Source organism: Perca fluviatilis, chromosome 22 (genome assembly GCF_010015445.1).
Source record: "Perca fluviatilis chromosome 22, GENO_Pfluv_1.0, whole genome shotgun sequence".
NCBI lineage: Eukaryota > Metazoa > Chordata > Actinopteri > Perciformes > Percidae > Perca > Perca fluviatilis.
Window position 1 is genome coordinate 4,921,372 of NC_053133.1, and position 26,647 is coordinate 4,948,018.

At 43.2% G+C, this 26,647-nt stretch overlaps 1 protein-coding gene across 1 annotated transcript in view; it reads right to left on the reverse strand.

The window, feature by feature from the left end:
* The window catches only part of snx7 (sorting nexin 7), a 55,025-nt gene that overhangs the window by 21,417 nt on the left and 6,961 nt on the right, over nucleotides 1-26,647 (reverse strand). The window contains exons 2-7 of the mRNA XM_039790331.1: nucleotides 13,264-13,455; nucleotides 11,031-11,141; nucleotides 10,170-10,328; nucleotides 8,653-8,851; nucleotides 7,451-7,650; nucleotides 5,248-5,334 (exon numbers count right to left, since the gene is read on the reverse strand). Of these exons, the coding sequence (XP_039646265.1) occupies nucleotides 5,248-5,334; nucleotides 7,451-7,650; nucleotides 8,653-8,851; nucleotides 10,170-10,328; nucleotides 11,031-11,141; nucleotides 13,264-13,455 (948 nt within the window). The remainder of the gene's footprint in view (nucleotides 1-5,247; nucleotides 5,335-7,450; nucleotides 7,651-8,652; nucleotides 8,852-10,169; nucleotides 10,329-11,030; nucleotides 11,142-13,263; nucleotides 13,456-26,647) is intronic.

The following is a 26,647-nucleotide window of genomic DNA, read 5'->3' on the forward strand; positions in this document are numbered from 1 at the left end:
ACCCTGCAGAGATCTGAGGAGCAGCTAACCATAGTCCTCAGAAATCCACGAGAGTTCAGAACGCCAACACAAAGAAAGAGGAAGGGGACGGACATCCGAAAAGAAGGTCATCCAGCGAAACCTCCGACGGCACCAGAGCAATCCCCTAAATGAATCGTCGTCAGTATAGACTAAATTGTTCTATGTATGTAAGTGTTTCTGGAGTCAAAAAATACACTGACCAACTTCACTAAACAATTTGGTCTCAATTAATCTACACCACTGCTGAGTCCCACTCTGCTCTTCACGTGAGAATACTTTATATCTCTACCCAGTTATTGAATTATTTCAGCATTTATTCATTGATGTTGTTAAGCTGACTTCACATTAAGCCTTTAAGAATGCCGCGGAGTTCTCGCCTTTTGCTCTGGACTGCTACATCTGACAAATACACAACCAAGTGAGAGCAAAAGTTAAATATGTAATGTGTATAGATCAGTGCATTTAGAGCCTAAGATAGTTTGATATGCCTGATCCTGGATGGGCCTTTATACAAATACACAAGCTAACTAGATGAAGTAGAATACATATACTGTAAATATATGAATTAAAAAGTAGCTGATCATTCATGACTACATGAGTGATTCCTCTATAATATCTATATACACAATGGATTAAATGAAATATATGAATGAGTATCTTGTAAACAAGCTTAGAACGAGACGTTCGGCTGTACTGCTGAAAGAAGAGTAAACATCAGACATACATTCATTAGGTGGAGACAACTACGACTCCACATGAATGCTAATGTTGCTCCGTGTCTTTAGGAATAAGCAACTGTTTTGCTAACAGATTATTAACATTGTATATTATGTCCATGATGTGTATACAGCTTGTTCTGTGAGCAAAACGTTGTACAATAACTTAAATGTGAAAAAGATGGTGGGATGCATTCACTTATCTGCAGCACAGAACAGGAGACTGAAAGACAGACAGACAGAGAGACAAAGAGACAGAGAGAGAGACAGACAAACTGCTCACTACTTTAAAAAACCCTGCTCACCACTTTAAATAAGACGAATGTTCTATTTCAGATACTGGGTGTTTTCTCCTCCTCTCAGCAGAAAGTTACCATGCTGCAGCTGAACAAAAGGAGGAAGTCACAACTAAGTAGACGTGTTTTATTGCACAATGTAATGGCTCAAAAGTTAGTGGCCTGTAAAACATCAGAGCAGAACAAACAGCCACTGCACCATGCTGCCTGGGTTTCACTGACTAATGACTAAACACACAAGAGTTAGTATTAGCTGTTAGGGAACACCAACTATTAGCTGCATTTCAGCATAATTAAATGAACAGTGAGTTTAACCTGACACTGTATGAAGACCCTGAAGTACACGTCACATCACCTCTCCTCACAGTGCAGATGTTGTCATCATGCAGAGATGGGGACTGGAGTCTGAGACTCGGACCCGAGTCGCACTTAAGTCGCACAAACAGCTGACTTCAGACTTGACTTGCGACTCGACCCCAAAGACTTCAGACTTCACTCGGACTCGAGAATCAAGACTCGTCAACAACCTGTTTTCATGCAATTATTGCTTTTTAAATCTAAATGTATACATGTATTTCCATTTTATTGCCGCATAAACGTTGGGGAAACGTATGACGAGCTGCATGTCCCCTGCCCTTTGCCATAATGTGCCATAATGTGCAACGTAACGCATGCGCCATGTCTGCGCGCACTCACATAAAAAAATGCATTGGCGATGGCGACATCAAGTCCTCTTTCTGCTTTTTTTGAACTAAAAAAATGAGGTATAATGTCATTTAAATTAGGTTTATTGACCATGAATAAAACAAGCGTTGAAAAAAGTGACAAAAACGTTTAAAAAGAGTCAAAAGCATCGAAAAGAGCGACAAAAACGTCAGAAAAAGCGCCAATAAAAAAGTTTGACGGGAAGACAACACAAGGGTTAGATCAGTTTTGGAAGACGTATTAAGGTAGTAAAAATACCCATACAACATTATTTAATGATTCTTATAAACATTTAAAAGTCCTGCATTCTATGCACTACTACTAAAGTAAATATGCAGAAGTACTCTATGTCTTTAAACAATCATAGTGGAATATGCCTTGGTGAAAAACACCTGGTTCCTAAATCAGAGCAGCACTGCCCCCTGCTGGCTGTGTCCGGTCATAGAAACACATCCCGTGTCTGTGGAGAGGTTGATTCCCAGGAATAGCTCAGTCTTTGTATTTCAAGTACATGTTTACAGGAGAGATCAATTTAATCCGGTGCTGTGTGAAGTTCAGAACAGATCTGCATCGTACCGGTGAGTACAGTTCTGAGTGTCTGCTCATACCTGAGCCTTCTGGAGGATCGTTCCAATCTTTTCCAGGCTTCGCTCCAGATCCGATAGAAAACAAAGTGATGGCAGTGTTCTAAAGACACACACCGCCCCGCACAGCGGCAAAAAAAATAATACGCCACATGTTTTGTGTTACAGACCGCTGGGTTATGAAATGTGCCTTCCAGTTATCAAATTAGCATCGCAGCCATGCTGGCCGTTTTGGACCAAAAACACAAGTCCATTCAGCTATCTCTTGGTCAGAAAACATATGATCTGTATCACGTGTGAGGGGGAAAAAATCTAATTCAAGAATTTATATCCAGAGGCCTGCAGGCAGCCTCTAGGACAGGAGTGTCAAACTCCACTTCACTAAGGGCCACACTGGAAGATGAGAATTACATCAAAGACTTGTCAAGTTTATTGACACGCTTTTTTGTATGTGAAAAAGTCAGATATCTTTGACTGTATTATTGCGTGTCTGATATAGTCTTCTCACTTACAGTTAGGTTGACATCAAGCCCCAAAAAAGTCAGGGAAAAAGTTCCTCAGCCATCATAGCAAAAAAAGAAAATTTACAAGTAACGTCCGATAAAGCAACAAAAACTAGACGGGCCAAAATTGATTGTGAACCTAAATTGATATGCGGCCCGGAACAAAATCAGCAGGGGCCGGATTTGGTCCCGCGGCCAAACACGTGTGCTCTAGGATGTTCATTACTCCTGTGCTACAGTACAGGTCTGTGTGTCAGAATCAGATGATTTCTGGTCATTGTACAAAATGAACGACATTTTTAGCAGCAGTTCACCCAGTATCTTAAATTTAAATCTGTGTGTGTGTTTTCCCTCACAACTAAATGGTCAAATTAAATCAGTAGGTCAAAGAATAGGTTTGCTAATTTTTCACGTCTGTGTTAAGATAGTAGTCCGGTTCCTCAATCAACGCTGAAGCACGTTTTTCTTGCTGTAATCATTCCTCCTGTTCACACTAGCTGGAAAGAGATCGTGACCTAATGCACTTCTAGTGGAAGTTATGGGGACAAACTGCAGTCCTCACACAAAAAAAAAAACATATCCCCTCTCTCTGTCTCTGTTGATATGCAGTGGAAGGATGGTAACAACAGCAAAAAACTGAAAAATTACAAAAACGACCTTTTCACAATCGGTACATTTTGACACTCCTCTCACTCATAGAAACAGAGCCACAGTGTGTTGAAAACTTGTGGACATGCAGACAAAATGTCTTTTGTTTTTTTTTGTACTCGAACATCTATAGTATCACTGACATGCCCGCTGATGGACTCTGAGTAAGCCACTTCATCCTGTAGATACAGGAATATGGTGTGTTTACTACAAAGAAGCCCTAAAGGTTTCCATCACCCTGCTCCCCAACCGGCCCTGTTCAGAAACACAGCGTTTCCTTCCTCATTCCTCAAATGAAAAGTTGTTACCAAGGTGGTAAGCGAGCGTCCGCAAAGCGTAGCTCCTATGGAGACATTTTGATGCTAACGAGCCATCCCCCGCTGTTAGCATTCCATTGACTCCCATTTATTTTGGCGTCACTTTGACAGCGAATAACTTTACATCTGAAGCGTTTAAAGACTTTATCTGTCCATTGTTCAAAGAAACACGACAATGTATAAAAGGCTACATTCCTTGTATCTCACGTTATGGCTCCGTAGCAGACACTTTTGTAAAAAATAGGCTAACGATTGTATCATAACCACGCGACTTTCTGTACTTATATTACCATATAGTCAGGAGAAGCTCGCAGGCAGTTTGGACTTACATTAGCTGTTTAAGTTTCATTACTAATGTTAACTAGCATGTTAGTTAGCAATAATTAGCCTGTGCCTATGTTATCTCCTTACATATACCTACGCTCTCCGTCTCTGTGAGATTGGGAATGATTGAGATTTCTCTCGGCACAGCTACCAGAAGACTTCACACTTTCAGACAGGTTGCTCACGTCACATCTACGTCTTCAAGCTCAGTTGGAGGCTGCTCAGTAACGCTCAGCGCTCACTGGAAAAGTGACTTCTAATATCCTTCACTGGTCTCCGTGGAAGTCTACGGCGTCACTTTGTCCATTCTTTAACTGTCTATGGTTCTTACCAATCAACATTTTCCCCACATAACTAATACATTATGAAATCAGATAAAAGCTGAATGAAAGCTGCGCGGCCTCTCATTCAGCCCAGTGTGTGGCCACATCGCCTCTTTGACAAAAAAAGACACAATAAGAAGGAAGCCGTAACAAAGGCGTCTATTTGACATTTCCCTTCTCATTAGCGCATATCTGTTAAAAGGCAGAAGCGCACACACACACACACACACACACACACACACACACACACACACACACACACACACACACACACACCTAATTAAAGCAGGGATATAATCCAAGTCTGTGGGGGGAAATCTCAGTCCTGCTTCTTAATTAAAATCTCACAGATGGAATTTGATATCAGTTGGGTGAGTGAGAGAGAGACACACACACACACACACACACACACACACACACACACACACACACACACACCTCAAGTGCAGTGACTGAAAATAGCTCTGTCCTTTGCTTGCCTAACTTTCCGTCTTCGCTCTTTGTCTCCTGACATTTTGAAGCGAGTCACCATCTATAGAGGCTATATGGGAATTTTCATTACGCCGCGATTAGCTGCTGGGCTTACAGTGTGAAATAATATTGATGGCTCGTATTCCCACTGAGCTCAGGACTGACTTCCAGGCCACAAGCCTGGATATTTTGATAATCCTCCCAGGAAGCTCTCCTTCCTCCCCAATATGAGCTGAGGGTGGTCCTGCGGGAGATGCCTCACTTTATTACACCTCCAGAAGATGACTGGAGGACACACCAACCAACAGTGTGTGTGTGTGGATGTAAAATTGCACTTACTGCTTCTTGGTCCACTCTTCTGGATGCCAGGGCCTCGTTCTTGGCTTCAAACTCCGCCTGGATGTTGTCTCTCCGTCTCATAACAGCCTAAAACAGGTTTCCCACAACAATTGATCTCGGTGAGTGTTTTTCGTAGTGTGAAATGTCAACGTCCAATGTATTTCTATAGCACATTAAAAGGTGCACTGCCACACATATTTCATGACTTTGTGGTAATGTCAGAAGTTCTACCATGGACTCTAACATTCTTGGTGGAAATGGTGGATGCCTTGGTTACCTTGTTTCAAGCCATTCTAGCGTTGTATAGAAAGCCTGCAGGAAGACTCCGCTCGATTTGTGCCAGTTCCCATTAATATTCAACGAGCTAAGCTGCTTGACTCTGATTGGTTAACAGCTAGCCTATGAGAGCCTGGCTATCAGCATCCTTTACCCAGCCCAACTGGGCGAGCTCATGAACAGTAATGAGCTCAGGTAACATGATGTCAGACTGACCAGCTTTTGTGATTGGTCTGATTTCTCTGCTTATTTCTTTTCAGGGGCTAGAGCTGACAGAGGAGCTAGCAGTTCATTTTCACATTCACGACATAACACAAATAAATATGGACCTAACATTTTTTTTAAACGGTTTTGTGTGGCAGGGCACCTTTAAGACAACTGTGGTTCACCAAAGTGCCGAACAAGACAGAATATCCAATACAAAAATGATCACATAAAAATACATAGTTACAAATAACATGGAACAACGAACACAGTAAAAGACATTTAACGTCCACACTCAGCTAGGACCAAAGGCCAGAGTAAAAAGGTGCGTCTTTAGCAGGGATTTAAAAGTATATATAGTCTGCGCTGTCAAATATACAACTATTCCAGAGGATGGGAACACCCACCGCAAAAGCTCGATCCCCTCTACTTTTTAGCCTCGCTTTTGGAACATCCAAAAGCAAGCGGTTGGTTGACATCAGTGTTCTGACTGATGTGTAGCGAAGCCCGATACAAAGGGGCCAGACCATTCAAAGCCTTGAAGACAAGCAATAAGATCTTCAAATCGATCCTGAAACGTACAGGAGGCCAATGGAGAGAGGCCACGACAGGTGTTCATTCTGTACTAAGTGACTGTACTACGTTAAAGTGTGCAGACAGTCACATAATGGAAGAAACGGTAAGACAGCAGAAACCTAGCCTCGTGAGACTGTCCTGATCTGGCGAGCTCCAGTTTTCCACTCGCAGATCAGTCTGGCATCTTGAGATAGAGAACATTTGGAGCGGTTCGCCAAACGACCGACCAATCAGCGTTGGTTTTGAGGCGGGTTTAGGTGGTGATAGACAGATGGTTTATCCAATCAGCTAACCAGTATTTTCAGCCAGCGGTAGCCCTAATTCTGTTAGCCGCTCGCTAATGCTTGCTAATGTCCTTTACCGACATGTTGCTTGCTTGCTGAGCTAACGAGCTATGCTTTGCCTGCAGCTGCAGGGGCTTGTGGTTGTATTTTCATACGCTTCGTTGATCTGATTGGTTGATTTGGCCCGTCTATCACCAACATAGGTGGTGATAGACAGATGGTTTATCCAATCAGCTAACCAGTATTTTTGCCCCTTCCCAAAAGTTCTCCAACGGTAAGTTCCCAGATGGATATGCTGTGCAAATGCGAAGCAATCCATATGGTGCAGTCAGGTTTGCAGAACCCGCGACGTCCATTTCTTTTGATCAAACAGTCCCAGGAAATAAACTCAGGAACAAACTGGGCGATCAGCGCACCCCCGTCTCAGTTAAAAAAAAAAAAAAAAAATGTTGCTACGTTTTGGTCGGGGCTGAACGTGGTCTCCTGCCGTGAAGTGAGTAGTAGGGATGTCCCGATCAGCTTTTCTGACCCCCCGATCATTTTAAAAAAAATATTGAATATCTGCCGACACCGAGTCCCGATCCGATACTTGTATTTGCTCAGATAATAGAGCTGCACACAGTTTTTTTTTTTATTTTTAAGGTTAACAAAGTATCTAAAATATGTCTTCAAGTTATAAAATGTAACTTAGTGCAGCAAATAAGTCTTTTCTCTCAACACCAAAACAGTTCTCTTTAGGGTCCCACCCCCAACCAAAGAATCAACAGTCTCAAGTTCCCCGCTGGAACACGAAAACTAAACCAAGTGATGCCCCTTGCGGTTAATAATCAATCTTTGATTTTCTCCTGTGTTTAACGGCTCACCTTCAGGGTCTCGGCGCAGAGGACGTACTCGTGCAGAGCGGGGACGAGCACTTGAGACAGATGCTGGATCTGCTCCTCTGTTTCCAGACCGCAACGCTCCACACAGCTGGCCACGCCCCTCAGCGGCTCGGCCAGCTCCTCCTCCAACCCCGCCCACTGGCTGTAGGTGGGGCTGTACTGCTTCAGCTCGTCCAAATACTCTGGAAGAACAGAGGACACACTGAAACAGGCCGCGAGTTCAGAGGGAATGAAACCAAGTACATTTAGTACAACCTTGGGGCACATTTCCATTTCATGTCACCTCACACTTCTACTCCACTTCAGTTGAGAGAGAAAGACATTGACTCCTCTACATGTATTTGAGCTTTTTCTAGTCACTTTACCAACAAAATGTGATGAGAATAAAACCACCAGCATCACATTTAACCCTCTGAGGACAAAAGACGTGCCGGCGAGCCCAAGCAATGTTTGAAAACAATCATTTTAGACATTTATTTACTATTTTATTCATGTATTACGCTACGGGTACGTGTTGGGTTATTTCCGTTGGGTTATAAACTGAGCATCCAGCGTCAGCTGATGCGTCAACATGGTCGCATCAGCCGAGCTGCGTCAGCCAAACTGCATCAGCTGAGCTGCATCAGTGCATCAACTGGTCAACCCCCCTCACTGCAAAATGGCTACACTACAATCAGGCTGCCCTACTTAAAGCTGCTTTAGTTTGCTCATAACGGCTTGCTGCTCGCATCTATGCTACACCCCGCAGCTCCGCTCGCCGTATACCGTGGCATACGCTTCTATGTCATCGTTGCTACTCTGTTCATATGGGGGAATAGTTTAGCTCTCCCAGTCCTAAACTGTGTGAGCGTCCCCTAATGCTGCTGCTTTTTCATGGTGCTCGTGAAAGGTCAGGGGGCTCCTCTGAGCAGAGGCCACACCGCCAAATTGGTAATTTATTCAATAAAATGTCCTAAAGCGTATTTTATTGTCTGTGTTGTTCTTGACTTTGATGGACCTGACAGAAATTGAATAAATTGAATGTCCTAGTCAGTTTATAGGAATACATAAAGATACTACATGTTACTGTCCTCAGGCGGTCCGGCAGAAATGGGCCGTTTCAGTGACATCCCCCCCCCCGCCGCACAACCCTGCGGAGAACCTGAATGACTGAATGAAGTCCTCAGTGTGCCCGTTAGGAGTACCTCTCTGTTCCTTGATGATCCGCTGAGTGACTTTGTCCACAGAGCAGATCTTGTTACTGAAGTCGTCCACATACTCCTGCATCAGCGTGAACTCCTCCGGCCGGCTCCTCAGGCCTCGTACCGAGTTGGCCACCGCCCTCACCGTCTCCCCCATCCTGCTCAGGAAGCCCGGACCCTGCTTCCTGTGAGACATCAAATCCTGCCGGGGTCACACGCCAGAGCTTTAATTAGCATCAGCTCCTAAACATCCATATGTCCAATGTCCGAAAGGCATTACATATAACTGGAGTTTTATAGACCGTAAAAAAGATGCCTGAGTGCTCTTGATCTCTTAAATCTCTGGACTCCGTCTATCACTCCGCCTTGAGATTCATAACCGGTCATATCTATGGTACACATCATTGTATTTTATATGAAAGTGTTGGATGGTCTTCTCTCCAAGAGAGACGTGATGCTAGGGCTGGGCGATTGCTCGCGCAGATGCGCCCGGTGGAAAATAGGGGTGACTCCTGGAGCAAATAACAGCACCTACTTAAAATCAACTCACTTGTGCCTTTTGGACAATTTAGAAAATCTGGTTTCAAACCTGCAAACTTCTACTTGTAACTGCTTTACATACTTGTATTTTCTTTTGCATCCTTATTGTCCTGTTTTTTTTTTTTTATCAAATCACTGTTCCAATTCAGAAAGTTTTTGTGATGGTGTCGCTATTTTCTGTGTTGTTGTTTGATTTTTGTCTTTGTAATTTGTCTCAATGATTTCAATAAAGGTTGTATGAATGAATGAATGAATGAATGAAAGGGGGAATAAAGCTGAATAAAGAGAGAATATGGGACTATTGGGCTCCATGGAATCAACCGGCAGACATACAGTACATGTGGCTTAGCGGGAAAAAAAACATTCTGCAACGGATTTGACACGTAAAGAATTAAAAAAGGAATAGTGCAACACTTTGGAAACTACAGGTATTTCCTTTCTGAAGAGGGAGATGGGAAAACTGATATCGTCGTGTTCAGTACAGTTCAACAGTGTACAGAGTTGTACGAAGCTGGAGTCGGGACGTAGTTAGCCTGGGTCCGTCCAAAGTTCAGAATTACACCTGCCAGCACCTCTAAAGATCACTGATTACCATGTTCAATCTCTAGATTGACGGATTATCAGAATCAGGATTTATTGGCAGGTAAGTAACACAAGGAATTTGCCTTGGTTGTTGGTGCATACATAAGAATATTGAACAATAATATGAAATACAATCGTACACAATATGTAATGTTATATAATATATAATGTCGTGTAGTTACTTGGAATCCATGTCTGATGTAGGCCTAATCTGTAGTGGAAGTACTGCGAATGGATTTTTTGAATAAGAAGCTTTCTAAAGTAAAACCAAGTTATCGAACCTTTGTGTGTGTGTGTGTGTGTGTGTGTGTGTGTGTGTGTGTGTGTGTGTGTGTGTGTGTGTGTGTGTGTGTGTGTGTGTGTGTGTGTGTGTGTGTGTGTGTGTGTGTGAGAGAGACCTCTGCAGTGAGGAAGACTTTGAAGTGCTGGCTGTAAGACAGTATGGGGTGCACCGAGATCTTGTTGAGGAAGCGGTGCAGGGCTTTCCTCCTGGTCTCGATGAAGTCGTCGTTGAAGCGCTCCACCATGCCTTTCATCACAAACTTCTCCGGCAGCGGCTGAGGACACAGCCAGACACACATTCAGGCCTTGTATGTGTGCGAGGTAGTATGTGTATGTGTTTTATTTAAAAAATATATATAATAAAATAAAAAAAACAGTAGTAATAGGCAAAGTAATAACTGTACGTAAAGAAAATCTAGGTAATGAGCTAGTTTAATTGCTGTGGACATCTCAATCTCAAGAGGGTTTTATTGCTTTTCGGACCTGATGGCATTCGATATCACTCTAAATCATAGACTGTAAAAATAATAAACGAAGGTACTGGGTCTGAAAAGTTAAGCCAATGCGGAAGGGCCTCAACCTGCATTCTATCTAATTTCCAACAGGAGGCAACTCCACTGGTTGCAAAAAGAAGTCAGCTTGTAAAGAAGTCTGAAAGTGAGCAATTTCGTTGTACTGCTGTACATGCAGATGAATGGCGACAGTATCCAGAAGTCGGACTTTACCCGCCGGCAAATCTCCACTGGATGACTTGCTTCAGAAGCGTCATCCTCCCCAGCTCCACCCTATCTTTAAAAAAAGGTTTTTTTTAAATCGCCACGTCCGGTGTGAAAAAAACAAGATGGCGATGGCCAAACTCGAGGCTTGAAAACCGCAGTCGACAAACCAAAGGGTTAAATAAGCTGAAACATCCCAGAACTCTGGTCCACGTGGACTGCAGATGCGTCAAGCAGCTGGTGTGGTGTGCCGATACGTACGTGGACAATGAGTGTCGGGTGGTTTTCCTCCAGTCTGCTTCGGAGCCACAGGAAGTCCTGGTAGCGCCGGCGCACCTCGAACTCACTGGAATCAAACTCGCTCCGCGTGGTCTAGAGAGAGAGGTTAGAAATCAGGACCAAGACAAGATGACGCTTTAACCCTGGGATCTACCTGGAAGTGGCCATGTGATGCACAGACCTGAGCACACATTTATCAGGCGTCCCAGAATCTCTCCTTGGAATGGCACTGGAAGCTAAACTACTGTAGGAATAAAACACTCTGACCTCAGAGTGAGGCCCAATCCCAATGTCCCCTGAACCCTCAGCCCTAAACCCTCAGCCCTAAACCCTCAGCCCTAAACCCTCAACCCTAAACCCTCAGCAGTGAACCATCACCCTCATTCCTAGACCCTCAGCCCTGAACCCTCAGCCCTAAACCCTTAGCCCTAAACCCTCAGCCCTGAAACCCTCAGCCCAGAACCCTTAGCCCTGAACCCTCACCCTCAGCCCTGAAGCCTGAACCCTCAGCCCTGAACCCTCACCCTCAGCACGGAACCCTCAGCCCTAAACCCTCAGCCCTGAACCCTCAGCCCTGAACCCCTCAGCCCTGAAGCCTGAACCCTCAGCCCTGAATCCTGAACCCTCAGCCCTAAACCCTCAGCCTCAGCACTGAACCCTCAGCCCTAAACCCTCAGCCCTAAATCCTGAACCCTCAGCCCTAAACCCTCAGCCCTGAACCCTCACAGACTTAAAGGAACACACCGACTTATTGGGAATTTAGCTTATTCACCGTAACCCCCAGAGTAAGACAAGTCCATACATACCCTTCTCATCTCCGTGCGTGCTGTAACGCTGTCTGACTGCTCCAGCATTAGCTTAGTCCAGCACAGATCCTGCAGGTTACTGGTTCCAACTAGCCTACTGCTCCGAATTGTGACAAAAGTGACAAAATAACGCCAACATGTTCCTATTTACATGTTGTGATTTGTAGAGTCACAGCGTGTACAAAAAAACAACGTAACATGAGACACAGCCATCTTCTAACAGTAAACAAACCGGGAACTATATTCTCAGACAAGCTTGCTGCGAGCATATCACTCCGCCCAAGTACTTTATTCTTCCGCCTGATAATATAGTTCCCGGTTTGTTTACTGTTAGAAGATGGCTGTGTCTCACGTTATGTTGTTTTTTGTACACGCTGTGACTCTACAAATTACATCATGTAAATAGGAACATGTTGGCGTTATTTTGTCACTTATTCGGAGCAGTAGGATTACTGGAACCATTCGCCTGCCTGTTCTGTTAGGGACTGATGCCGCTGGAGCTGTCAGACAGCTTTACAGCACGCACGGAGATGAGAAGGGTATGTATCGACTTGTCTTACTCTGGGGGTTACGGTGAATAAGCTAAATTCCCAATAAGTCGGCGTGTTCCTTTAACTGATGTCACCTGGTAAGTGTAAGTAGAGTTTGTGACGTTGCAAGGGCTCGAAATGGTATAAATAGGAATGGGACTGCAATTTGCGACATATCATGTTACCTTGATGGCATCAAAACATGTTACATACAACTGTGGACAATTCACTTTCCATTTTTTACTTTCGTTTTTTTTTTTCTTTTATTGATTATTTTTTTGGGGTTTTCCCTTTATTACATAGAGACAGTGGATACGCAGGAAAGGAGGAGAGAGATGGGGGATGACACGCAGCAAAGGGCAGCAGGTCAGATTCGAACCTGCGCTGCTGCAGGACTCAGCCAACATGGGGCGAACGCTCTTACTGGGTGAGCTAGAGGCCGCCCCTTTTACTTTCTTCACGGCCTGAAGGGGCCAATTGCCTAAAAGCAAGTTAGGAAATCATTCCCATTCCATCACCGGACAAACACACTACATACATGACATTTGGGCAAATGCCGGTTTACTGTGGTTCTGTGTGTTGTCTGTCTAAGACGAGGCCGCCCAATTTGGGAAACATTGTTTTGGCCCGCCATGGAATTTTACTTGACTCATGCTTATTCTAATAATACATCCATGTTATTTTCCTCTTATTTTGAAAGTGCTGTGAAATCCTACTCGTAATGACTACAAAACACACATTTTGTGCAGCTAAAAAGTACTTAACTTGTCTACGTTAATCTCCAGCAATTTAATGCACAGCACTTTTTAAATTACGCACGCAAGTTTTATTTACAGAGAATTCCAAGAACTATGGTATTCTTATTCTATAGCTCCACACCTTGGTCACCACTCTGTACATGATGAAGGTTTCGATGGCAGTGACATGGCTCTCTGGGTTATCAACGCTGACGAAGAGGTCTCTGGCATTGGCGTCCTGCTGCTCCTCCTCCTCCTCCTCCTCCAGTCTGTACTGGTTGACCATGGAGCTGGGAGAGTTGGGCATGGGACTTCCATCAGCAAGGGACGTGTTCTGCACCAATGAGACAACGGCACTGTTAGCACACTGTAATCTTTACAGGAAACACCATTCGGTCACTATTCATGCGAAAAAACAAAGTGCAACACCGTGAAAGTCTGAGACTGTTGTCTTAAAGTGTTTGTATAATAATTAAGTAATTCATTCAAATAATAATTCATTGCATCTTCCCGTCTGTATGACAGCAGGCTGAGGGGAAATGACACAAAATGGAAGTTATTGAAAAAAGAAACAAAGATTCGGAGCTTTGGAGAAAAGAAAAAAACATTTGGGGTTCGAGCCCCAGAAGCCAACCCCCACCCCACCCCACCCCACCCCTGGTGGTCTAGACCTACTCTGTCAATTGAAAGTTTCCTGAGATAAATGATGTGATGATCTGTAACTGAATTAAATGTAAAGGAATTGAATTGCACAAAATGATGGCTGCACAGGTAATCTGGGGTCCCTTTAACAGCCGGTAACCCAGCCTTGAGTATGTATTTAGTTGTTAGGTATTGTTCTTGCTGCTGTACCTTTGTACAGAAGCGACAGCCTGATGAAAAACGTATCACCGGAGTTATTAAACTCGAGCAGAGATTATCCTCTGGCATCACTCAGGAAAAAGATCGAACATGCTCATATAAATGACAAACGGCAGAAGAAAGAGCGGCGTCTTTACTGATCCTGATTGATCTCACCGAAGGAGACAATAGGGCTGCACCATATGAGGAAAGTATCTAATTTTTGACTGATATTTCGATTGCAATAGGATTCACGATATTGAAGGGAATGATCATGTTTGTATCATTATTTTCATTTTCATTGACGAATATTAAATCTTAAAAAATTAAAGTGATTATAGTATGATTTTTGCGAGGATCTGTACCAAACAAAAGAGGTTTTCTGTAGTTTGTAGGACAAGATGTGTAGGCTGGGACGTCTCTGCAGCACCACAATACTTCGCTCAGAATGGTTTGACACATATTTTGCCTTTAACAAATATTGCGCCCCCTCTGCGATTTGGATATTGCACTGCTCGTAGACAAATTCTGCATGATTCAATTCTTCCAATTGCCCAAAAATAGCCTGTACTGTTGCTTCACAGACATTTTGAAACTAGAAAGCATATTGTGGTAGTTTGGAAATCTATTTATCACAGGATTGAAATGTTAAAGGCGACCTAATATAAACCATTTTCAGGATCAGACTTGTATTTTGTATTTCTATTTGAACATGTTCACATGCTTTAATGTTAAACAAACTCTTTATTTTTCTCTTCCCGTCTGTCTGAATATACCTGTCTGAATCGCTCCGTTGTAGAGCTGTCTCTTTAAAAAAAACTAATCTGCCCTGATTGGTCAGCATTTCCGGATCCCGGAGCCTCCGCATCCGTGCTTTGCTGTTGCTGCCGCTGTACAGTCAGCTGCGGAGTATATAGCAGGACTTTGTAACATGAAAAAACACAGATATATGCTTCTAAACCAAATACTAAAGAAGTGTAGCCATTCAAATAGCGGTTTATAGCTATTCCATATGGCTACACTGGTGGGGCAAACAGCTCTTCTGTTTTTGGAAGTTCTAAACTAATTTATTTCATACACACCCCCTTTCGCATTCAGAACTGCCTTAATTCTTCATCGCATTGATTCAACAAGGTGCTGGAAGCATTCTTTAGAAATGTTGGCCCATATTGAGAGGAGAGCATCTTGCAGTTGATGGAGATTTGTGGGATGCACATCCAGGGCACAAAGCTCCCGTTCCACCACATCCCAAAGATGTTCTATTGGGTTGAGATCTGGTGACTGTGGGGGCCATTTTAGTACAGTGAACTCATTGTCATGTTCAAGAAACCAATTTGAAATGATTGGAGCTTTGTGACATGGTGCATTATCCTGCTGGAAGTAGCCATCAGAGGATGGGTACATGGTGGTCATAAAAGGATGGACATGGTCAGAACAATGCTCAGGTAGGCTGTGGCATTTAAACGATGCTCAATTTGTACTAAGGGGCCTAAAGTGTGCCAAGAAAACATCCCCTACACCATTACACCAGCACCAGCAGCCTGCCCAGTGGTAACAAGGCATGACGGATCCATGTTCTCATTCTGTTTACGCCAAATTCTGACTCTACCATCTGAATGTCTCAGCAGAAATCGAGACTCATCAGACCAGGCAACATTTTTACAGTCTTCGACTGTCCAATTTTGGTGAGCTCGTGCAAATTGTAGCCTCATTTTCCTATTTTTAGTGGAGATGAGTGGTACCCGGTGGGGTTTTCTGCTGGCGTAGCCCATCCGCCTCAAGGTTGTGCGTGTTGTGGCTTCACAGATGCCTTACTGCATACCTCGGTTGTAACAAGTGGTTATTTGAGTCAAAGTTGATCTTCTATCAGCTTGAATCAGTCAGCCCATTCTCCTCTGACCTCTAGCATCAACAAGGCATTTTCGCCCCCCAGGACTGCCGCATACTGGATGTTTTTCCTTTTTCAGACACTTCTTTGTAAACCCTAGAAATGGTTGTGCGTGAAAATCCCAGTAATTTAGTATATTGTGAAATACTCAGACCAGCCCGTCTGGCACCAACAACCATGCCACGCTCAAAGTAGCTTAGATCACCTTTCTTTTCCATTCTGACATTAAGTTTGGAGTTCAGGAGATTGTCTAGACCTGGACGACAGCCCTAAATGCATTGAAACAGCTGCCATGTGATTGGTTGATTAGATAATTGCATTAACGAGATATCTTACAGGTGTTCCTAATAATCCTTTAGGTGAGTATATATATATATTTATAATAAATAAATAAATAAATAAATAAATATGAATATATATGCATACCGAGTCTGAATTCATCACTTCCTGCATGTGCTCTACAACAGGTACATAGGTAGGTACAATAGGTCACCCCAGAGGTGATGACAAAGCTGTTCATGGTTAGTTACTGTTCTTAAACTAGATTAAGAAATGTTCTGCACTTTGTGTCAGGAGCTAGTTTTCACAGTGCGACATTGCACAGACAAAATACATTTATAGGAAATACATTTTATCACATGTTCAACAATGCTTTAAGCGCTTGCATCATAGGGACAACTGGGGCTCTTTAATTTTTCAATCATGTTGGCTGTGCTAAAGCATATTAGCATACATTTTTATTAGTGGTGCACGATATATCGGCCGCCGATATAATATTGGCCGATATGGTCATTTTTTACACATCGGTATCGTTCGATGTCAAAATAGGCGCCGATGAATAGGCCGATGTGAATCATTCCTGTGTATTTGACGGTGTGTGAGAATTTAGATCTAAATCTGACCTGTGGAGGGTCAATACGCTTTAACAAGCGTCCTATAGGCCTACTGCCGAAATCAGAAGAAGAAGAAGCAGCAGCGAAGTCTGGGGGCGGGATGTTGGTTTTGCCAGACGGAATCTGCCGGACGTGGGACACTGGAAAATTTAGGTGGCCACCGCCCCTCGGTGTCGCGAGAAGAATGTTCGAAATAAGAGGTTGCTGCGGCCTGCCGTACAGGTTAGTTTGACCAGCAGGCAGCGGCGCGAGAGGGCAGTGGCCGAGGCGGGCGCAGCGACGACGGAGCGGGCAGCAGCGTGCGGGAGAGGGCGGTGGACGGGCGGGCTGCAGCGACGGCCGGAGCGCAGCAGCGGCGCGGCGGAGAGGGCAGTGGCGGGCGGCGCGCCGGCGGCGGCGGGCGGGCGCGGCAGCGGCGAGGAGGGCGAATGGCGGAGCGAGCAGCGCGCGCCGAGTGGGCAGCGGCCGGATCAGAGCGATCATGGGGGGACATTCTGAGCGGTGAAACGCAAACGGGGGCTGGAGTATAGCTAACCTAGCTAGGTGGAAAGCTAACGCTAGCCAGCCACCTGTTCCATCAATGCTGCTTGCAAGTGTCTGCTCATTAGACAAACTGGACTACATCCAACTTCGACGAAACTTTCTTGTTGTGGAAACATGTCGCCGGGTAAGAGTGGAGATGGGCTGTGTCAACACGGGCTTTAATTAGCTGCTTGTATCCAACGAAATGCTAACTGCTGGGGGAGTTTGTGACTAGTAAATGCCGACCATTATACATTTCACGCAAATTTACAACTGTGTTTATAATCGGCTACATTTAGCTATTGTACACACACGTAAAGTTCAGCTAACGCATACTAGCATTAGCGTTTGGTGGACTGTAAACACCTGTTTCGTATGTCGTTTTTATATATTTTAAATGTGTAACCATTAGAGCCACGTTGAAATGTTGTTTCGTGTATATGGTTGAAATGACAATAAAACACATTTGGGTTGAGTTGAATGCTGCCTCACTGTCTGTCTGTAAACGGTAGGCATGGCTTGGGAGTGGAGTCTAAGCAGAGAAGCAAGTGCATTCTGGGATTTGGTGTCTTTCATCCATATGAGCCAAAAACACATTTTCTGGCTTATCTCAGCCTAGAAGACATCAGAGCCAGCCACTCCATAATAATATAATATTCTTAAGTAGCCAAATTTACTGTACCTATACTCCCTCCTGCAGCATTGCTCTGCATCTCTGTTGCTTCTGGTAATCCACATTCAGACCCTGCAGGCTTGTTGTTCTGTGTCTTAGTTCCATAGATTCGTTATCCATGTCTATCTCTTCATCCTCCTCTTGCTCGTTTTGTTCTTCCTCTTCCTCATTGTCTTTCTCCCTGGTGTGCTGGCTCAGACCTGTCGCTAACATGCTAGCTGTATTAGCGCTAATGCTAGCTGAAGCTGCACTTGAGTTTAAAAACAGTCAGTTTGCAGCATTTTTCAAAGTCAGCCAACAGTGCTCTCTTATATTTCTCTCTCTTTTTCTCTGCCCCCACCCCCCCTTGTGTCGCTTGATGCCTCGATACATTTTTTTGTCAACAGTATAGCTTCCAACTTCACGCTGACGCAGACCATAGACACTATATATGAAGACGCAGATGTCTACTTGATTCTGTCTTGAAATTCCCAGAAGGCATTTCTTCATTTTAACTTTTGCAAACAAATATTCAAATAAATGAAATACAGGTAGATTTGTTTTATTTTAAACCATGCACATTTACATTTTTGTACATCTGATCTGAATAAGTAATTTTGCTACAAAACAGTACAGACTAATGTAAAAGTTTGTGACTGTAGAGGGTAACCATGACTGTGATATAGAGCGACTGATATGTGGTATAAATACAAATCAGATGATATTGTTACTAGGCGTGAAGGATTTGGACAAGTTTGGTTATCGTTTGGCCAAAGAGTTTTATTATTAATGCTTGAGGGGCCAAGAGAAATTATATGGGCCGCTGTTTACAATTAAGGGGCCGCATGGCTGTGACAATCATGCGGCTCTCTGATTGGCCGGCCGGCCCAAACGGCCCATTAGAGACCGCGGCCCCTCTGGCATCTGCCCAAATGCCAGATTACCAGTCCGTCACTGCCGGCAGCTGATTGGACGAACGCGTCACGTGGGTCTGTTTTCTGTTGGCGGCTCGTTCAGAATACGATCTCCTATTGTACTAAAATAATTCACTGAAACATGTTTCTGAAAACATTTTAAGAGAGAAGTAGGCCGTGCAGTTGCTGAATCGGTCTTCATTTCAGATCGCCAAAGGTCAGTTTAAAAGATTTTCGTCAGATTTTGAGAGATTCTAGTCACGCTCATCCCGCTCCCAGTTTCCGGGTTAGCTCTCCACCAATCAGATGGGTCATTTGAGTCCGACTGCCGGCAGTGCCCGCCCCCGATTATACATGTCAAATCGGCCAAAATGAAGGCCAACGGCCCCTCGGACAGACAACGGCACGGGACACACCGAACAGACTCGAGTCACCGACCTCACCAGACTGTGCGACGGCTGATTATCAGCTCGGTGTGTCTCGGGCTTTAGGTAACAGGAGGGAGGTTTTTTTTTAAGGGTTAAATAGGAAAAAAGTTCAGAAAACAAAAACGTGTTAGGGATATTACATCTTGTTAACAACACACTTTCAGTAACTGGAGTTACAAAAGAACACTGGAGAGACTTGGTATTTTGCAGCTTTTCTGCATTTGTCTCACAGGCAAGTGCTTTGTTGAAGACATGCAAAAGCAGGAAGTTCATTTCATTCAAGCTTTTTCCTTCACTTTGGACAGCATCAGCTCAGATCTCTTCTCACAGCAGCTCTGGGATGAGTAGGCCGGAATGTCTGAGCGCTTGTTTCAACTGGCGAAATAAATGGGTGAAATTGAGATTAGTCCACTTTGAAGACCACTGAAGATGTGTGTGCTACCTTTTTACGTATAAGTATTTAATGGAGCAGCTCAGTGCCGTTTCTCAGCCTAATCCTAGTCTCGCATTGCCAGACCTTCCTCCGCAGCACTTAAAACCAATCACAATCGTCTTGGGCGGTGCTAAGCACTGGACGGAGCCACGGTGCCTCTGCAAAATAGCATCAGGAAGGAACTTGTTTTGGTGGAACGTGTACGTTCAAAAGTAGTTTTTAGTCGTGCAACAGAAAACTCAGATTGGACAGATAGTCTAGCTAGCTGTCTGGATTACCCTGCAGAGATCTGAGGAGCAGTTAACCGTAGTCCTCAGAAATCCACCGGAGTTTAGAACGCCAACACAAAGAAAGAGGAAGGGGACGGACATCAGACCGAAAAGAGGGACATCCGGCAGAATTTCCGGCGGCACCGGAGCAATCCCGAAAGTGGAACGTCGTGGATATAGACTAGCCTAACCCTACAGCATGAACTGTGAGCTGTGGTGTGTCAGTTTCTCCTTAACCCTTGTGTTGTCTTGTGTTGTTTTGTTTTTCTGGGTCAAAATTTTAAATTAACATGTCACATTGACACGTGTACACTTTTTTTGACACTCTTCCCAATGTTTTTGTCGATTGTTTCTGCGCTTGACGTTTTTGTTGTTTTTATTCCCCACGTTTTTGAAACTTTTTCCGACATTTTTGTCACTTTATTCAATGTTCTTTTATCCATTTTGTTTTCCAAATGCTATAAAATCCTAGCCTAGAAATCTAGACACACCCTAGCGGCAGCCAGGGGGGGGGGTCTAGGCACTCTCCGTTGGCACTCTCCGTTGGCGAGCTGGAAAAACCAAACTCTGGTCAGGCCAATCACATCGTGTATAGAGTCGGTGGGCTGGGCTTATGGCTGCTGCTGCTGGGAACAGCGGTCTACTGGAAGACTTGGAGTTCAGCTTTTCTTTGAGAAAAGAACAAAGAACGGCACTGAAGTCATTCTTAAAAAAGGAAGATGTGTTCAGAGTTTTGCCGACCGGATACGGCAAAAGTTTAAAGTTGAATCTATCAACTAGCTCCTCTACCTTGTTCATTGCTCTGCCTGGTTGTAGCGCTATCCTATTGCGTGCAGAGGGAATTTGAAAGACAACCGTTTATCCCACCCCTCGGATTGAGCTCCGCCAATGGTGAGTTCCCAGAACCAACATCTGGATGTGGGTCTGGCTTGTCAGGCTAATGAAATCGAATAAAACATCCAAATTCAATGACAGTAGTGAACTGATTATTCATTTTACTTGTGAAGAGCGTTGTAGAGGGAACCATCCACGGAATTCTGTTTTTGACAACTTGGTTGAAAGAAACCCACATTTCTGATATAGAAACTTTCTGAAAAAATGAGTCAAATTTGACGCAAGGACAACAGGAGGATTAAGACTGATATGTTGTAATGACACAATTTCATAAACTTTCTAAACAATAGTTTAAAATAGTTACAATTTGCACAAGCGCCAGAAGCTCCCACACAGAGAGCTCCACAGACTTTCAGACTGCTCTGGTATCCTCTCGGCTCGGATCTGTTAAAGACATTTCGGCAGTCACGTGACATTCTTTCCACGACCACAACTGGGCTTCACCTCCTCGATCGTGGTAAAAAAAAAAAAAAGAAGAAAAAAACGCCATCATAGCAAACACTATTAAAGCTCTAAATCCTTTGAGTTGCAGTGTCACTGTACCTGGATTTCCTGTCTCTCACACATCTGAGGTGTTGGACCCAGCATGTAAATCTGTGGTTTTCAATTTCAGCCCTACAAACTGCCAAGAACAATGGATCTATGTTCTGACACATGGAAAGTACTAGGGAATAACTTTATTTATACCATGGTCTGGGTGAATACTCATCCGATTGGCTGGAGGGTGTCCATAAAAAAAAAAAGAAAAAAGTGTTCTAGGACACCTACTAAAGAGTCCTGGTGAAACTGAGTGTTTACGCTCTATATTACCACTGGAGCGGGGTAACTCATTCCATTTTGTATGGTCAATGCACAGTGCTGCGCTGCTATTTCTTTTCTTTTCCTTTAACTAGTCAAATGACCACGGAAAACAGCCCAATGTCCGTTCTACTCTCATCCTATTTCTAGGAGTGAGCCTAGCGTTTTTTTGTCACAACGGAGTAGATTTGTCTTCCGTACAATCGCTGCGTTTCAATGACTCGGACACATTTTTATCGTTTCCAAAATGTTTGTTTTTTTACTCTGCTGGTCTCTAGCACACGAGATGTCCTGACCCCTCTTCCAGCATGCCTGTCAGTGTTGCTGTGTATTTGGAATGAGAAATAACAAATTGCAGAACAGAAATGACATGTTTTACGATCATTAAGAAATGTTGTCCATCGGAGAGAGCACCGACCAGTATATCATACACCATAGTTATAACTATAATGATTACATCCTTTCATTGCATGGAAATACACACTTGGACACATTTTTAAGGAGCACACAATTTTCGTTCCACAAGACTGTGACTGCTGTGACTTTCAGCGAGTCCTCAACAGTAACGCACCACCGTTTATCTTTGACTACTAACTGCAGGAGCCATCTGGGCCCTGTGGGCGCATTTTTAAATTCACCAAACCTATCCAGATGGTGTGTGGGGTAAGAATTTAATTGAGGCTAAATATGCTCAGTACAAACGATTGGACTGGATTAATCCCCAATTAGTCCATACGCACACACACACACACACACAGAGTACTGTACACTCTGTAATAAAGAGTAAAACTGTTCCAAGATTATGGACATTTCAAGCAACTGATACTAAAGAGGTCAGCAGCGAAAGCACAACCTTTACTCGTAGATAGAGCGTGCATTTTATATGACGAGGAAACATCTCCAGCGATTGATTTGGACCCAAGTTACTGGATAGCGTTTGGGGGCGTGTGAGTTACATGATTTCAACAGAGGCTGGAAACTGGTTTGCCGAAAACCATAAATGCTATGAACAGACAGTGACATCTCACAGAGAGTGGAACCGGAACTTCCAGTTTTTAGACAGGAGAGATTACAGGTGACCGATTGGGAAAATAACTTCAGGTGACAAGCATTTGCTGTGTTCTATGATGACGAAAGTACCCATGCTGCTGCACTTTTAAATTTTTTTATGAGAGCTGTAGTTTTTTTCTTTGCTCACAAAGTTATTTTGACTCTTTACGTTCCGGTCGCAAAACACTGTTCTCGCGATGCGTTCATTTTCTTCATTTGTGGCCATAAACTCTGCCATGCTGGGGTCCAGATAGAGTCAGAGATCGAGGATGTCCTTACTTTGGTTGCATAAGTCTTTTGTGCAACGGTTTAACTGAGTAATAATACCAAGATGAGGAAGAAACCTTAAATACTTTGTGCACGAGCAAGAAGCAGCACGTCTAGCAAATTTGTTTCCTGGATTCCGAGTTATTATGGAACCCACCCAACTTCTAGGCAAGACCCGCCCTTCAATAGCATTCACACACTTCTATTGGCCAGGTGTCCATGCTTAACGCAAGGTAACGGAACCTGATTTGTTCAGGTCCTATCCCCTGACCAGTCGGCTATCCTAAACCTTAAGTACTCGAAATCAATGCCTAACCCCAACCAATCGGGCTGCTTCGTAGGGCGGGACTTGCCTAGAAGTTACGTGGGATCCATAATAACGCTACTTCTTCTGTCTTTGACACATCCCGTGTGTGTATTATTTTTATTTCTTTTTCTTAAACTTAATTGATGCACTGACTGGAGAGCACTTTACATTTCTTTGTACTTGTGACAATGACAATAAAGACTATTCTATTCTATGTTCATCAAATGGTGCAATGCTTAGCAACTTGGGACAGTGTGTTGCACTCCAATTTTTGTGTTTGGCTGTTCACTTTATTATTTATTAATAAAGTGTATATATGTATATATATATACATATATACACACACACAGTACAGGACACACCTCATTCAATGTGTTTCTTTATTTTCATGACTATTTACATTTTAGATTCTTACTGAATGCATCAAAACATATGGAATTATGTACTTAACAAAAAAAGTGTGAAATAACTGAAAACATCTTCTTATATTTTAGATTCTTCAAAGTAGCCACCCTTTGCTTTTTTATTAATAAGGGAAAAAATTCCACTAATTAACCCTGACCCTTGGTGTTCTCTCAATGAGCTTCATGAGGTAGTCACCTGAAATGGTTTTCACTTCACAGGTGTGCTCTGTCAGGGTTAATTAGTGGAATTTTTTCCCTTATTAATAAAAAAGCAAAGGGTGGCTACTTTGAAGAATCTAAAATATAAGGCATGTTTTCAGTTATTTCACACTTTTTTGTTAAGTTCATAAATCCATATGTGTTCATCCATAGTTTTGATGCCTTCAGTGAGAATCTACAATGTAAATAGTCATGAAAATAAAAGGAAACGCATTGAATGAGAAGGTGTGTCCAAACCTTTGGCCTGTACTGTATACATATATATATATATTTTTTTTTTTACATGTGGCCAATATTATGTAGATGCATGCGCAAAAGACCAATAACAAGGACGACACATGCTGTCGTGTGGAAGTAAACATGGAGGCCACTGAAGTCAGACTTAGAAATGAAACCGTAAATGGCTATGTGCAGTCAGTAGAAGCCAGCGAAAATTGGTGAGCAGATGGTGACGAGGACGAAGAGAAAGAGAGCCACATTTTTGTTCATGACTGTTCCGTACGGAGGTGTGTGTGGATGAGGAGCCGGGAGTGGTGGGATGATACGACTTCTGCCAGAGCAGAACTGGAACGAATGCCGACCTAGAGTGATGTAAAATTTGCATGAATCCCGATAAGACTGTTCAGACTGAGGTCGCACTGCAAAATATCCAATCTGTATCTGATTTAGGAGCACGTAGGAAAGTGACAAAAATCTGAATTGAAAAGATCAGAAACTGAACGTGGCGTAAGCTGCCAGTATGCTTAGTTTTCGGTTATTTTAATAGTTACGGAAACTCCCTTCTCCCACACCTTTCCGCCGGCGTTCCGAACCATTTCTGTAACTTTCTGAATCCAATGATCCAACATTCACGCCCACCTCACTCAGTGATTGGCCCGCTGCGTGGAGATGAGAAAGGAGCCTCTCTGGCTCTCTTTGTTCCCTTTCTTCACACGACTATTTCTGACATTTTCCATGGGAATAATTAAGTGCAACACCCCAGGAGAGAACATCTGCGAAAGTGTGCCGTTATCTCCATATTCAAACAATATCCCCTCCCCCGCGATTTCCGACGTGCATTTTTCAAGACTAACCCGACCCTTCAGCTTAATATACAGTACAGGCCAAAAGTTTGGACACACCTTCTCATTCAATGTGTTTCTTTATTTTCAGGACTATTTACATTGTAGATTCTCACTGAAGGCATCAAAACTATGAATGAACACGTGGAATGATGTACTTAACAAAAAAGTGTGAAATAACTGAAAACATGTCTTATATTTTAGATTCCTCAAAGTAGCCACCCTTTGCTTTTTTGATAGCGCTGCAAACCCTTGGTGATCTCTCAATGAGCTTCATGAGGTAGTCACCTGAAATGGTTTTACCTTCACAGGTGTGCTTTGTCAGGGTTAATTAGTGGAATTCTTTCCCTTATTAATAAAAAAGCAAAGGGTGGCTACTTTGAAGAATCTAAAATATAAGACATGTTTTAAGTTATTTCACACTTTTTTGTTAAGTACATAATTCCATATGTGTTCATTCATAGTTTTGATGCCTTCAGTGAGAATCTACAATGTAAATAGTCATGAAAATAAAAAGGTAACGCATTGAATGAGAAGGTGTGTCCAAACTTTTGGCCTGTACTGTATTTATGTATAATTTCTGTTTTTACACGCCTCTATCTGCTTTTGTTGGATTTTTTTTAATTATTTATACCATTTGTTGAACCAACTGCTATTTACACCTTAACCTTACAAGAGAACTCAACATTTGGTTCATGATCCAATGATCTGATATTTTCAGAAACTGAAAACCGGTACAGACTTTAGCATGGAAGACAGAATGTTGTCAACATTTGGAGGAGCAGGTCCTTTATTAAACAAGGATCAGACAATTATCGGCCGGGGGCGATTATCGGGGCCGATATCTGGCAACGTGCAGATTTTCTGTGTCTGTGTTTTATTTTACAGATATCAGTGAATTGTTCAAAAGTGCCCTACCTGGCTCCACTACAACTCTGTTAGCAGTCTGCAACACTTGCAATAAACGGTTAGCATGTTGAGACTTCAGGAAGATGTTGGTTATTATGTATTCATTTTTTGACTGGGTGTTATGTTTCACTTTTATTAAATAATTGCTAAAGCATTTAATCTAACTTTTGTGTTTGAGTTTGTAACATTCCAAAATTCAATTAATTCAACTAAAAGACTTTCATTTTTACAATAAACGCATAAATAATTTTGTATCAGTTTCATTAACCACTAATAATCTGTATCGATATTGGCCCTGAAAAAAATAGGTCGACCCCTATTATTAAATGACTTGAAAGCATAAAAAAAAAAAAAAAATCAGAAACAGATACAACATGTAAGATCTTATCTAATAGGGTCACGGTCAAATGATCCTGACAGCACTGAACCATCATTGGGCTGCATGCACGCCGGTTTCCTGTAACAGCTGAGGTCAGCAGCCCCGCCCCCTTTTACACTGCTCCACACACTACAAAACAACAGGGACACACGTCCCAGATAGTCTGCTCATCGCCCGAGCACACACATGCAGCAGGAGCGCTTCACTCGGTCTCTTTTCACAGGACGGCGCAAAAACGCACAACAGCCTGCCGTCTGGGTGTCCACGGCAACGTGGCAGCACACGGTCGATTCAAACTTCTGCTGAAAACAACAGTTTCATTTGACAACTCATTTAACCCAAAGTACATGACAAGTACATGCAAAGAGTCAACCACAATTAGAACCCATCTGTGTGGGG